We start from the raw sequence: 16,084 nt of genomic DNA on the forward strand, positions 1-16,084 counted from the left end.
GAGGGTAATGCAGCAGTGCAGTGTGTTCTCCTTGTGTTTGCATGGGTTTCCTCCGGGTTCACCTGTTCATCACTTAGAAACATGTTACGGGGTTGATTGTCAATGCTAAATTGCCTATAGGTGTGAATGAGTGCATGTGTGGTACTTTGCATTGAACTGGCATCCCATCAGGGGTAAATTCTCTCTCCTTTATTCAAGTGTTGCTGGGATATTCTTCACTGTGACCACTGATCACGATGAAGTGCTTACTGCAGATGACTAAATGAGTGAAAGAGGAATATGGATAAATTGTATGCGCTGTTTTTATTAATGTTATGGATGCCTTTGATAGTTCATTTATTTTCTCTTTTCTCAAGCATTAGGTTTGTGAGATATTGATTTTCCCAAAACACAATTTACTGATTTAAATAATCTTGATTAATGATTTCATCATTTGGAACATCAAGATTAATGTAAAATCCTGTTTTTATGTAGTGTTTCCACCTCTGGCTGCTTCTATCATGCCTTGTAGCATTAGAATAGGTCAGGGACTGCTTGCTGGCAGAGACAATCATGAAAACTCAGCTGGATGGTGAATTTTTAGGTGACTGAGTAGACAGAGAGGTAGACAGTCGATGGTAGTGTTACTATGTTTTGTAATGACTGCATGTCACTTCTTTCAGATTGACTGATTGGCCCTTTTCAGTGGGTCTGCAAGCTCGAAGCATGACAAGTTTCCTTTCACACAAGATCTACCATTTTCTGCCTTTTTGTTTTCACAGAGTGAAAGTTTTATGTGTAGCTAGATTAATTGTGGTTTTGTCTAAGTTAACCCCAGCCAATTACAGTCACCATTTATGGGTCCAAAATGAGGTCACAATGGTGAATGTATTATGTGCAGTGGTTTATGGGTGCTGTAGTCCACTGCCATATCAGCTATGACATGACAAGTAGTGAATGTAAAACTAACAAGAGACAAATTAAATTGAATGCAAAATCTCTTTTACAATGCACTCTTGCAATTTATAAAGAGCAAATTTAAAAAGCTTTTATTGTTATTTCAACCATATATAGTGGTGCAGTATTTAGTTAAATGAAATAAGGGACTAGGGACTAAGAACTATTACACAGTTCTATATAAAGTGCATATGTGGAAACTTGTGCAAGACAGAAGACAGTGCAAGACAATACACTATTAAATGGCAAAACTGCACAATTATTAATTTAATTAAATTATATCACATGAGTAAGTCACACATACATGACTCTGAGAGCTGACCCCTGACTGATTTGTCACCCACTTCCATCGACCTTCTGCTCTCTCTCCATCTCTCTGTCCCATAGCCTTACCCCAAAAAGTCATTCCCTGTACTCCATCTCCCTCTATCACTGTATTTCTTCAGGGATCATTTCCCTCTATCGTTTTTCAGACAAGCATGGTGATGAGGTGCATGGAAAGCGTATTGTCATTACAACGGAAAGCCAGCCATAATAATACGTTTTACACAGTCAATTTCCTTCCCCATCGAGCAGTGTCCTCGTGAAACATTTTAAAACCCTAATGGCGAGGTGCGCCGGTCTTTTGCATCTTTCCATACTCTTTAATACTCTTGATAACGTCTTCCATCTCGAAAACTCGGAACGACTTTGGGTTTAAGACAGGCATTTGTGTTTTAAGAGGCGTAGAGGAACCAGGAGGTGGCAGAGGCAGTGGGAGCCATGGGAGAGATTGCAGTGAATGCGTTCATTCTAGCAAAAGAAAAGAGTGCAACGCTCTATCTGGAAGATTGCCTCTGGCAGAATCAGACAAACAAACAACAGCCTGAAGGTAGTCCTCTTTGGTTAGACGTACACAGGCAACACACTTGTTTGTGTCTATTTATGCTTTCCTTTATCTGCTATCTGGTTTTCATTATATGGAGTAAAATGTACAGGCAATTAAACAGTTTATTTATAATAATCATCCCCATTGACATGTTCAGATAGTAACCATACTGTCAGGCAGATCCACTGGTAAATAAAGCGATCAATCTGTCAATCCCAGCATGAGCCTGGATTCTCTATATGCAGGTGCTTGATTGACAAGTGAGTGAGTATTATTTTGTGAGCGCAGCATCCTGGCTGTCACCTTCACTCCCACCAGGCAGCCACAGCGCCATAACAAACTCATTACAGGGAGCACAAGCCTGTTATAACACCCAGAGCCTAGGCAATTTTATGATTCATTTAGTTCAATAAAGGACATTTATTAAAGTTTACTTAGTTATCAATAATGGCTTCTCTATTTTTAGACTTTGAACTGAGGACTGAAGTGGATTGCAACTGATTGGTGAAGATGGAGATGTAAATGAGTATGACGGAAGGGGTGGGGGGTGGGGGGGGCTGGGATGCAGCAAGGCAGATTGAGAAAAGAAGAGCCACAGATCTTTGATGATTCAGAGGAAAGAGAGTTGAAGCTCTGCCATCTTATACCACCTCTTATATTATCATTTCAGAAGAATATGTAACAAATGTCCTGTGGAATGTAGACAACGGAGAATCAGAGAAATGTCACTCTCTTTTTTCTCTTTCTGGGCGTGTGTGTGAGAGAGAGAGTGCGAGAGAGAGAGAGAGAGAGAGAGAGAGAGAGAGATCAGCTCCTGAAAATGGCATGTGTGTTTGTAGAGCTCTGCTGTCACACTGGGCAGAGCTGGAGTGAGATTAAAGAATGAACAAACACACTCCTTGGATTAAAAGCTGTGAGCTGTTCTGATCACCCAGCCAGGAGAACAAGTGGCATCAATGCCCAGGCATGAAGACCCCCCCAAATACACACACACACACACATGCCCTTTTTTAGGAGATGACATATGTCTAAGATGCATTTTTCACATTAATTCTATAGCAAATTAAACGTTAAAGAAAAATAGTGTTAGCTAGTGAAGAAGATAATATTACATAATAGAATAAACAATGAAGGATGGCTATCAGGGATTTCCTGCAAAAACACAGAAGAAAGGGTGACAGTCAAAGTCTGCAGTAGAACTGTGGTAGAGTCTGCAAGATGCTCAGAAATGTACCAGCCATGGCCCATATAAAACTGAAGAAAAACTGCTGATGCTATTTTTTTTTTTTTTTTAAGAAAAGGTTGTCACAACAAATATTGACTCTATTGACTTCTGTGCTGTTTACTGGACTTTATAGTAGATTTTGTTATGTACAGGTGTATAATTGTCATTATTTTCTAAAGTATCTTCACTTTACATCATTTCTTTACACACCCCTAGAACCTTTGCACTGTTCTGTATATATTGAATAAATATCTCCTGTTTTTTTCTGGATTTTCTAAATAGTCATGACATTTCAGTCCTGAGAATTCATAAAATAGCACACACTCAGTGCCAGTAATACATTACCATCCACTCAGCTGCTGTCTTAATCTGCCTCTACCTAGCTCATTAAAGAAATTAACTGAGGGGATTAATGATAAACTCCTTCTCTTCTCACCCACTTTCTCTTCTTCTCCCAACACTTTTCACTGACTCATATTAGAGCTCATATTAGAGCTCTTTAATCAAACATAAGGATCTCTCTCACACAATGATGTAATCTAAGGTGGATCTTTTTATTCCTAGTGCAGAAACTTGTAATATATTCTATTGTCTTTGTGTACAACAGTAATTGTGGGATTTACCAATAATAAATAGACAGACAGACAGACAGACAAACAAAGAAACAAACAAACAAATATAATAATATGATTTGGCACAGGTTTTACGCCGGATGCCCTTCCTGTCCAAACCTTCCCATTTTTATCTGGGGTTGTAACCAGCACTGAGAGTTAACTCTTCAGTGGCTGGGTTAGCGCCCTGCCCGGGAATTGAACCTGGGCCGTGGAAATAAGAGCGTGCAATCCTGCTGCTGGACTACAAGGTGGCCAAATACATAAAAATAAATAAATAAATAAATAAATAAATAAATAAATAAGTAAATAAGTAAATAAGTAAATAAGTAAATAAATAAATAAATAAATAAATAAATAAATAAATAAATAAAGGGAATTAATACAGAGAAAAAATCCAAACACTATTAATGCATTAAATTGAGTTGTAGAGTCTCCATGTGATATAGATATAAATTTTATTATATTTATTGTTATATTTATAGTTGAGCTACAAATATAAGTTGCTACCAGGTTGTTGATAAATGCACAATGCACACACACACACACACACATACATACATAAATACAGACGTACATACAGAGGTCTGGCTATGATTCCCATAATCAGGCCTTCTCTGTACAGACGTTCTCTGGTAGTGCAGCCGTGGGTGACAGCAGCATTGATGCACAGTGAGCTGAGGGCTCTCAGAGGGAAAGTTTCCGTTTGTGTGCGTCTGGATGCTATTGATCAACCAGTCACTCTGGGCGTGGCGTTCAATACGTTTGCGTAGCCTGAGCATCAGATGTGATTAAAGAAACGGGGAGTGACTGTCTGCATGTTGAGCTACTCTCTATTCATCAGCACACAAATCTCTCCCTCATGTTTCTGCAGCTGCTGTATCTCCTAATCACTCGCTGATCGCTTCACACCAGAAAGACGCACTGTTGCCCTCTGAAGATTCTGCTCATTTATGCACAGGGCTAGAATAAGCAGGTGTATTAACTTAGGACAGCATTTGGTGTATTTGATGCATGCATATCTCTCTCTCTTTCTCTCTCTCTCTCTCTCTCTCTCTCTGTAGTTTTTTTTTATCTTTTGTCAGCACTTGGTTTAGAACAGAGGATCTTTCAGATTAAATGTGCTCATAGATCTGCTGGAGTATTCTCCTTGACTAATCCAAAAGCTCAGCACAATTATTTCATTGTATTTATGAAAAATAGCAGCAAGGTCTTCTTGAAGACAAATGAGCAAATCTATGATGTGTATTGAGAACTGCAGTGGACTTTGATTATTGTTTGCAAGGCTGAAACCAAACAGTCACCCGTTATCTTTGAAAGAATGCAAATGTGTGTGGTGAGGGTTCTAGTCACCACTGACCAGTCCCCACATCAGCACATTTAATTGCACAGCTGCTATTTTGTTATATCAGTGTATTTCTGCATTATGGTGGTCATATTTCTTATTTCGCTCTGTTTCTCTTGTATATTTGCATTTATTATCTACATATTTTAGGTTCATTTATTAAAGGTTACAGATCAGTGCACAGCAAAATGAAAGCAAAGCACACAGTTCTCTGCTTTCTTAGTTTGCTCAGTATAAGCCTGTTATATTCCAGAAATTTATGCCCATTTCCTGATGCCTTACTTCCATATGACAACCAGCGACCACCTGTCAGTTTAAAAAACAACAACAAAAAAAATACCCTTGCTGATTTCTGCATAGCTTCTCGATCATACAAGAATTACCAGCTAGGAAGAAAACTAACACATGGTTCCTCTGAGAGGATGTGACACCAGTAAGCCACATCTTTTTGAACTGCTGCTCAGGCTGAAACACAGGACAGTGTTACACACTGGGAGGAAAGAAAGTGCTATGTGCGCTCTTCCACACACATGAGCTCACAGACACTCAAGATTGTCTGGTGTTGCTGTAATTGACAGGGAGAGAGTATCCCATCCCTCCTACACAGAAAGCCCAGACAATTTTGCTCCCTTGACTCCAGGTCAGGAATAGTCTCCAAACAATAGGGCAAATGTTTTTTTGTGCTGCGTCACTTCAGGAGCTGTGATACTGGCGCTTCAACACTAATTATATTTTATCAAAATGTTGTGGATTTTTAATATTGATTTCTTTTGGTATATTGTGCTATTTACCTGTTAACCTTGCCTAGGATAGCTGACTACAATATTAAAATGTTTTGAACACTTTGATCCTGTAGGCAAAATGCTAGGATCCTGTAGGCAAATATCATCAGACAGATATCATCCATCCATCCATCCGTGGGGATCCACACAGGGTCACAGGGAGTCTGGATTCTATCCCAGGGGACTTAGGGTACAAGGCAGGAGACACCCTAGACCCTGAGGTGTTAACCCATTACAGAACACAATCACAGACATCCATTCACACACTACAGACAATTTAGAGATGCCAATCAGCTTACAACACATGTCTTTGGACTGGGGGAGGAAACTGGAGCACCCAGAGGAAACTGCTGAAGCATTGGGAAAACATGCAAAATCCACACACACAGGAGGGAGGCAGGAATCAAACACCCAACCCCGGAGGTGCGAGGCAAGCGTAACCACTAAGCCCCGGAAAACAGAAATGTCTAACCAATTAAGTTTATGAAAAGTATAAATTGGTATCAAATTATCCACGATGCACATGCTCTGTTGCTAACGCAGCAAAGATGGCAGCAGAAAAACATCCATTTCATATCAAATCACAAATATCCTCAAATCAGGAACAGAACAGAAGTGTCTGAACTAATCCATAATTATTTCACCACTGATGTAAAAGCAGACGGTGATCAGTGGAGTGAAAAGACAGCATCCCATATGCTTCAAATGCCATGAGTGACTTTTATCTCAGATGATGAGAGAGACCGTTGTGGAGAATGCTGATAATCAAAATGATTACTCGTATTAAAGATACATTTTCTGATAAAGTAACACTAATGTGACACTAAAGCAGTTTGCTCTAAGCAACTAAATAGTAGGTGTAGAGAAATAAATGCAGTGATAATACAGCGATGACAGCAGTAATCAAATTTATGATGCAAATACTTTTAAACCATTGCTTTTTATTTAGATATAATAAAGGATGCTATTATTAAACATGGAATGATTATTGGTTTTATGAAGAGCCTGGCAGTTTGTGACTGCAGTCTATGAGTAAAGGCTGTTATAAAGACAGGCTTTTAGACATTTTATTATTAACCTTATTCATTACATGTGGAATTAAACTAATATAAATATAATTATCACTTGCCTTCGAGTCTTTAAGTTGATTCAAATCATGTAAATTCATTAAATGTTTACATACAATTTTTATTTCAGACTGAAATCAACCTCAAAAAGAAGCTGAATGAGGGCTTGGGACTGTTTCCATCAGTGAACAGTTAATAACTTCAACAAGATAGATGTCATTTATAAATAGATTTCATTTCCTGTGTATGCAATTGTACTTTATGGTCATATATTACACAGTTATTGATGAGAAATTATTCCACTATTCATGGTCACCCAGATCTACTGTACATAAGAAAACTGAACTGAATTGAATTAGGTTCTAAAATTAAATGTAGTGTCACCATTTGAAGGTTTTGTGATGTATTGCAGTTTTAGCAGGTACTGTGAAGTGCTTGCAAATTAAAGTTTGGATAAATATGCAACAAAGTGTTTATTTGTAGTGTTTAGCTGTCAGTACACTCAATCTTCTGCTTATTCTTAATGTAATAAGAATTGTCTCAGATTCATTAATTACATATTAATAACACATTAATAAAATTGCCAACTTTGATTCCATACAGCGGGGGTTGTGTAGACTGTGGTAATGATTGTGGGCAGCAACACACACGGGTCAGACCTCTGAATGTGGGTCTGCTGCAAGAGACTTGCTGTTAAGATTATTCTGTGTTTTCTGTGTGTGTGTGTGTGTGTGTGTGTGTGTTGTTTTTTTTAATTCCACTGGGCTGGCCGTAATGGCATTTCAGCAGAGCCTGTGGCAAGCTGGAGTGTTCCTTCTCATTGCTTCAGAGTGCATCTACTTTTTCAGGGTGTTTATGTTTCTTTATGTTTCAATCAAAGGAGTCAAAGCAGTGTGACTGTGAGCAAGCTGTGAGCGAGCAGTGCAGCCCCTACTCACAAATAAATTCTGCCCTGTTACACAGACTTAGTGTGGCTGCCTATATACTGAGATAGCTCTAGACTCAGGGGAACACTAGCCTACTTTATGGTACTATAACCTGAAATGCATGTTGCTGAAAGGGCGACAGAGATTTCTTTCCATTTTCTAACCCACACAAGCCGCTATGGTTCGGCTTTACTGCTTAGCTTGAGCTACTTAAATCAACATGCACAAGGAAAAGGAAAAGGCCAGAGCTTTGACAGTGAACAGATTGCAAAGATGAATATCAGGTTTTTAATTCAGTTCAGTTGGGTTTTATTTGTGTAGTGCTTATAACAATGGACATTGACTCAAATGAGCTTTATAGGAAAATAAAAATTCAGAATAAAGTTTAAAATTAAAATGTACATGCATCCCTATCAATTTATCCCCCATCCCTTTTTTTTTCAACCTATAATGTCCTCCTGGATTATTTGGCATGCTTGAGCACAAGTGATTGTATAAAATAAACATTAAACCCTATAATTCAATTCTTCCACTAAAGCAAGAAAAAAGAAACCTTTATATGCATTCTAGTAAGTCATTCTCATTAGTAATATTTTTTAAAGAATATGTTCTCTCAGAAATAAATGTACCAAGGAATATTTTCAATTAATGCTAATTGTTTGAAATCCTGGGCTTTCTCTAGGATAGAAATACTACGTTACTCTCATGTAAAATCCCATTTTCTGACTGAAGTATTATGGCAAATACCACACAACTTTAACTTTAAGCCAGATAAGGGATAAATAAAATTCATAAACAGCACTAACAACATAAAAAAATACTTTCATGCACTATTAGGGCCTAACAGAAAGGTTTTTTTAGACATGAGCATGTTGTCTTGCAGAAAATATTACTTGCTGATCATTTTGAAGTAAGTGTTTGGTAGGAATCATAGTACTCAAAAGAAAACAAAAAACATGTAAATACATTTATATTTAGGTCAAAACAGCAATGATTCTTTTTATATATGGAAGATTGTCAGTTATTCTGGAGGGCATATTTAAAAGTAATGATTGTGTTTTATTTATTCAGAGTATGTTATTTAATCAATATGGCTGCAATCAGCTCAGTGAAAAATAAGCACGTCATGTTCATCGTATTTCTACAGCCGTTTAGGTCATAGTTACCACCTGTAACATGCTGTAGTTAGAGGCAGAATGCAAGTGTATGTGCACCGTCATCATCTATCAACTCCCCTCTCCTCACGCAGCAGTTGACAAGCTGGGAAATCTGAATCCTCCACTTCAGACACCAGCATTTTAACAATTCATAATAGTGTTAAATCCAGCTGAAGCTGGGAGATTTATTAAATCTATCGTAGCGGCATGGAAAAGTAAGCAAGCGTGAGGAGTAAAAAGGCATAAAAAAAGGGAACTCGGTAGGGGTAATACTTACATCGGCTGACACATTTATCTTTAATTTCATTCAGGAGTGACATAATTGATTTTAATGAGATGTTTATAGATTGAAGTGGCGGTGTTGCTAAATCATTTGCCAGTCTGCCTGTTGGGCTCTGCTGAGCATTACGCTGGGGAAATGAACAGCACACTCCAGCTCGTACAGCCCAGATTCACTAATATCTGCTCTCGCTGTCGTTCTCTCCCATCTTTCTGTTTATCTATCTATACAGCAGTGCAACACCACCATATATAACAAAGTTATCTTCCACTGACTGGCTTAATTCATTTTAGAAAATAATATAGTTCTGCTCACAGTTGTGTTTTTATCAAACTTTTTGTTTCAATACTTTGAAAATCACATCTTAGGAGGTGGATTTCCTTTAACAGATATATGAGATGATAATGTGGCAGTCATATTAATCTATAGCATGCTGATGTTATGTGTATCTCAGATCCCAGATGCAGTAGATTTAAAAGCGTAGGCTACAATGCGAGAGAATATGTGAGTCAGGAACCAACTATTCCACTGATGCCTGACACACAGTAATACACAATCAAACAAACAAATAAATAAAAACACACACACACACACACACACACACACATATATATATATATATATATATATATATATATATATATATATATATATATATATATATATATATATATATATATAATTTGAACATATCTAAGCTTAGCTAAGTTATTTAAATAAGCTGAAGTGCCACCTGTTTAGGCCATTAATACAGTAAATTTATTTATCTCATCATTATCAAATCAGATTTATTCATACATACCTCTTTCACTGAGCGCTTGAATTGAAATTTTGAGAAGCACTGCATTAATTATCCAGTGTTCAGCGAGGTGAAATCAGTTCAAACTGAATGACTTTCAAACTTATTAGAGTCTTAACTAAAGTTTAGATTAGGTGCATGTTTGTTTTATATGGAAAAAATACAACAGTATCTTGCTGGTTTGTCACATGTATGTTATTTTGCTGTTATAAAAAGGAAAATGAAAATAATTTGTGATCCATGGTTACTTAAGGGGAAAAACATGCAAACAAATAAAAACATACACACATACTGTACATACATGCACACATACATACGTGCATACACATCCAATGTTGTTACAATGTGTTGTTGTGCCAGTTTGTCTTTATAATAGTTTATAACCCCACCCCAAATATTCAGAAACATGCAAAGACATTTTTAAAATGCAAGGGATGGGCTTTCATCCCGCTCCCTTTTCTGTTAGTGATCCCCAGTGATCAATATGTAGTTCTATCCCTCTGTCTGTCTTTTGGCCTGCTATTCTGTCTGGGTGTTATATGTTTTAAAGACATTATGAAATATATTCAACACGTTGAAAACACAACAAAGCTTGCCTCCCAGAAGAGATTGTATGCACCATGAAGGCTTTGATGATACACCACTGTTCTACACTGGTAGAAGTCACAGAGGAGAGAATGACGGTGTTCGCTCAGTATTCAGTAGGAGGCCTTGTCTCCTGCTCCTCTGGTGTTATTACTTATTTATTATTCATGATGCGCGTGCGGCTCTCATCGACTTTTTGCTGTGACTGAGTGTGACGTGTGCTTTCTGCAGATGGGCAGCTATGCCTCTGAGAGCTAGTGCCGTCTCGTCTGACAGGCCAGCATACACGTCTCCCCAGGGACCCTTTGGTGTGATGGTCACTGAGGGTTAGATGAGGTGGTGGATGAATAAAGTCTAGGGTGAAATCATGGCCTCTGACGTTATCTTCGTCTTATCCCAGACTCTTTCTCAGACTAGCAGCTGCCACTTACAATCCAATCTAACTTTGATTGATTGAGAGGCTTGACATCGCAAACAAATGTATAAGACACTGCAGTCTGTATTAGTGAGAGGCAGCTCATTCATGTCCTTTCACACTCACGTTCACAAGCACTCACATCGCACAGCTTCAGTCATTCTGACCTGCAATTGTTAAGAAATGGTCTTCCAGGCTCTGCTTTAGGGGGTGTGTCTTCAACCCCAGCTGTTTTACATCTGCTCTATTTCATCAACACATCTCATAGGCATTATGATTAATACCACATCTTCCAACCTGCTCCAAGTCTCACCCTCAGGCTAAATGAGTGCGACGGGGCCTTCAGAAACATTTCATTAGGCAAAATGTCTATGATAACTGTCTCAAAACATGTCCACTTTCTCAAAGACCTTCAAGATGTGAAATTCTTTCATGATCACTCTGTTTACCTGACCTGTTCTGTTGGAAGATGTTGGTGTACTCTCAGACCTGATTTGTTGCTAGTTTCCTATTTGGGGACAGTTTGACTCACAGTGCTTTATGGAGGCCCAGGTTCAGATGTGCTTTTGGTAAGGGGAAGCAGTTTGCTCTAATAATGGGGCTGCCCAAAGAGACTGATGAGCTTTCAGCCAATATATCCTCAGCCATCCTGATTGTTCTTTGATTGATATCAGCACAAACACAGAAACATCCCCCAAGTGATTCTCCCATATTATTGCAGCAGAGCTGTCTTTAGTCCTAATGCTTGCGGGCAGACAATCAGAGAGAAAAAGCTAGAAATGACAGGTTTGGCCATGATTTATTCAACAGGATAGTGATTTCTGACACACCCCTAGGCATGATTTCCATACCAACAAATGTTGAGAGCTGAGGTGATTGCTTTCCAATCATCTGAGACAAACACTAATTAGATTTTTTTCACGTTTTTTTTTGTCCTATGAAATGACAGTTTTACAATATTAGATGCATACAAGCATGTCTGACATTGAACTGTCAGATACTTGCACCTACAGCTCTTGCCAATCTGCTAATGTCATTATTTCCCTTGGAGTGACTTTTTTTTACAACCTCAATTAACATGAGAAGTGATGGATTAATTTTAACAGAACAGAACAGGACTGATATTGGTGTGTATGAGTGATCTGGATGTGTGTCTTTTATCCCTCCAGACGGATGCAGCACTGATGTATGATGCAGTGCATGTGGTGGCTGTAGCAGTCCAGCAGTCTCCTCAGATCACAGTCAGCTCTCTACAGTGTAACCGGCACAAACCCTGGCGCTTTGGTAACCGCTTCATGACGCTCATCAAAGAGGTCTGTACCTTCACCACATTTAACACTTATTTAAAGTATTTACTGTGAAACGTAAGACTGTATGTGACTGTTTCTTCCAACAGATGTAAGTCTTAACTTTACCTGCTGCTCCGTAAGACAGCTCTCCCACTGAAAATGAATCTTAATTGTCCATAATTACTCTTCTACATGTCAGTTTAAGAAAAAAAAAAACAAACAGGTTGCTAAATCTGAACCCTGGCTGTCAGTGTAGGATTCTAGAGTTTATATTTAGTCTGGCTAAGTCTCTGGGCTTTCTGTGTATGATATCAAAGGTTGGCTTAGACCACTGCACTGCATAGGATTCTAACACACTAAAGCACAAAGAACAGCTGCAGCACAGATCAGTTCAAATCTCTCTACTTGGGCCTAACCCCAGTGCACTCTCAGCTCTTCTGGCCTCTTTTCAATCCTTTTGTGCTTGATCTAGAAGCATAGCCATGAACAGTGTGCTGGAGTAGAGCTGCGAAAAGAAGTGCTTTTTAGCTATGTACACCTGAACACTAAATACACATGGAATCTGTGTAAATAGCTGGTATTAAGACAGTGTATTACTGAAACTGCACGATTCAATTTAAGGGGTTGAAAGGAGTTCATGTTACCCCGGTTTAAACAAACAACTATAAATGTTTCCTTTGTATAACTGTTGCACTCTTTTGAATTCATCTTTAATGCCATCCATATTTAAGATTTACACAGCAAATTCCCGTGGATGCTATTAGCAAGCTGACTAGCTACAGAGCAAAATATTGGACTGGTTCAAATAAGATTACCAGATAAATTATGTTAAAAAATAGACCTATAAATAATCTGAAAAGCATTGCTAGCTGCATTTGGAGTGTGTATAGTCTGTAGCAATATTCATTTATATAAATTCAGGAGAATAATTTAACACCACTGTAGCATGAATTCTGATGAAATTCATACTAAATGAAAACCCAAAATCTCCCCTCACACAAAGCCCCTTGAATTTTTTCAAACAATTTGATAACTGGTGAACCGTATGAATCAAATTTAGTATCTAACCAATTTTTCAAATATTTATATAAGCAGCAAAGCAATGAAATGAAAAAAAAAAAAAATCCATCAGCATGGCAGTACAAAGACACTGGAACATTAAATTGCTATAATTCTCACAAGAACACTAAAACACAGTAGGAGCAAATTGATCTCTTATCTGTTCCTAGATCTTTTTCTATGTTTAGAAATAAGCCTACACTCAGAAAAGTCCTAGAAAAACAATCCTAAAAGTCTCTTTGTCTCCGTCTGTGTGTGTGGACTATTGTGCTTGATCTCTATGTGTGACTGTGAGAGCTGTTTCTGCTTTTGCGGCCTGCTTGAAGGTGAGCTGTGTGTTTCAATGAATTATGAATTTTTCCCGTTTTTGCCAAAGAGGGATGGAGTCGTCTTATCCGGTGCTGCCTGGTAACGATGAATATTTCTCTCACACCCGCAGGCCCACTGGGATGGTTTGACCGGACGGATAAATTTCAACAAAACCAATGGCTTAAGGACAGATTTCGATCTGGATGTGATCAGCCTGAAGGAGGAAGGACTGGAAAAGGTAACAGGGTTTAACTGGAACATCATTGGAAGGAGCACATATTACACATTTGCACACACACATATACATACCCACACTCACAGTCTGACAAGAGTTTCCCTCTCAGCTGCCTGTGACCTCCCATCTCACTGGCGCATGTCTCGGCACCTCCATGAATAATTTACTCGATTAATAAAAGAGCTTCAGAAGCCCTCCAGTGTCATAAAACCTGAATTAAAGAGTTGATTTGCAATTACAAACTACAGCTTAGACATTTTCTGAAGACATCTGAAGCACTTTGTTTTTGAATTGGTGAGAGTGTGTGGCCCCTCTGTGCTCTCTCTGTGGAGTGTACAACCCTCAAGTGCATCTTCAGGATTAATTGTGCCAGGCTTAAGAGAGAACGCAGTGTGGTTCTGTCTCTCTCTCTCTCTTTGGACAAGTTTACGTCAGCCATCATTTCCTGCAGCCATTATTGCCAGTAATGACTTTAACATTGCAATATTTTCTAAAGCTTAGCGCTACATATAATACAGAAAAAAATCAATGTAACATTCCATAAATGTTTATAACATTTGTAACACATGTAACAGTTTAGTATTACATGGCCACAATTCTTAGTGACATTTATGCGGATTATATCATATTATCAAATCTGCCAGGCTCTCCACCAATTATCACTCACACACTGTATGTACCAAAAAAACAGTCTATTTCTCCCCAACAAAACTGGAGCTGAGCCACCCCATATTTTGTTTTGCACTCTCTGATATCTCACACCACACAGAGGACACTTTTGCTTTCTGTAAAGGCAAATGAATCAATTTAGCTAATATTCAGTATATATGTAGTAAACATCATTTGGATTTCTCCTGAAAAATGTGAGCTGAAATGGTCAAAAACAGAACTTTTCATGTTTGCCCGAAAGAGATAAAAGGTACAAAATAAATGACTAAATGGATTTATTAGGCTTACACTGAAGTGTCAGATCTAACATGTTACAGATATTGCTAATAGTGAAGTGATTAGATAAGCTTGTTGCATTTTTTTTTTTTTTGTTTGCTCTCTTGTGGCAGTCAGCATTTAGGTGTATTTAACACATTGATTAGCAGCACGAACAGAGAAACAATGGATGTTGGACAATAAATTTGTAAAATAATTATATAATATAATGTGTATTACCGTAGAAAGACCTATAAATCCAGTTGAGTTTTTGCAATTGCAGCCAGCATTGCTACACTAAGATTACTACACCCTTTCCAACTTTTCTTAGGATGGAAAGGCTTCTTTTTCTTCAATTCTGAGCGTGTGTTTGTCACAGTGGTTTATTTAATGGTAAATTGTGAGCAGAGAAAGAAACACAAGGCCAGCTATAATAATGTCACTGTATTAATGTCTGGTATGATTTTTTATTTTTGCAGATTGGCACATGGGACCCTGTAAGTGGCCTGAACATGACTGAAAATCAGAAGGGAAAGATGGCGAACATCACAGACTCACTCACCAACAGGACGCTATATGTGTCTACAATACTGGTAAGTATAGCATTATATTTTGGAGGAGCACATTAATGCCTGTTTAAACTTGAAATGAATCACAGCCAAAATAAAAACAATTAAAACTTCAAGTAAATAATAATTTTACCCTGTAGCAATTTAAGATGTTCTATCAGTGTGTTTTAAATGGAGAATGATTTTTGGGGGAGTTTTTGCACACTCTCTGGAAAATGACTGTCCCAGTCAGGAGGCAGCTTCCCACTGTGGTTCCTGTTTTTTTGGCTAAATTGGAAAACAGCATTGTAAGTACCTATCTCAGTGTACCAATCCCACTGGGCTTCTATGCAGGTTTGGGGAAACATGGCAAACAAAACTGTCTCACTGATGAAGCATATGTTTTTGCAAATGTCATTTATTGGCTTGTTTTACAGATAACTAACATTTATTTCATGTTTTATTAACTGAAACAGCAGTCACTTGTGTTTGTTAAATTGTCAGAAGTACATACTTCAGTTTTAGTGTGGACTAGCAAATTTTGACATGTTGCTGTCTTATGTGTGCAATTCGTGATTAATTTCAGCAACAGTAATGCTTGTTGACATTTTAGTTAACATTCTGCACAGTGAGGCAGCTACATTTAAAGAATGGATTCATCTGATTCAGGCTGGAATATATGTTATTTCTGTATGTTTATACTTTACAGAAAGAAAGGAATGAA

At 38.0% G+C, this 16,084-nt stretch overlaps 1 protein-coding gene across 1 annotated transcript in view; it reads left to right on the forward strand.

Moving 5' to 3' along the window:
* Window positions 1-16,084, forward strand: part of grik2 (glutamate receptor, ionotropic, kainate 2) — a 133,946-nt gene that overhangs the window by 65,854 nt on the left and 52,008 nt on the right. The window contains exons 7-9 of the mRNA XM_058395936.1: window positions 12,166-12,309; window positions 13,784-13,891; window positions 15,292-15,405. Coding sequence (XP_058251919.1) covers window positions 12,166-12,309; window positions 13,784-13,891; window positions 15,292-15,405 — 366 coding nt within the window. The remainder of the gene's footprint in view (window positions 1-12,165; window positions 12,310-13,783; window positions 13,892-15,291; window positions 15,406-16,084) is intronic.

The sequence above is a fragment of the Hemibagrus wyckioides genome, linkage group LG01 (genome assembly GCF_019097595.1).
Source record: "Hemibagrus wyckioides isolate EC202008001 linkage group LG01, SWU_Hwy_1.0, whole genome shotgun sequence".
Lineage (NCBI taxonomy): Eukaryota > Metazoa > Chordata > Actinopteri > Siluriformes > Bagridae > Hemibagrus > Hemibagrus wyckioides.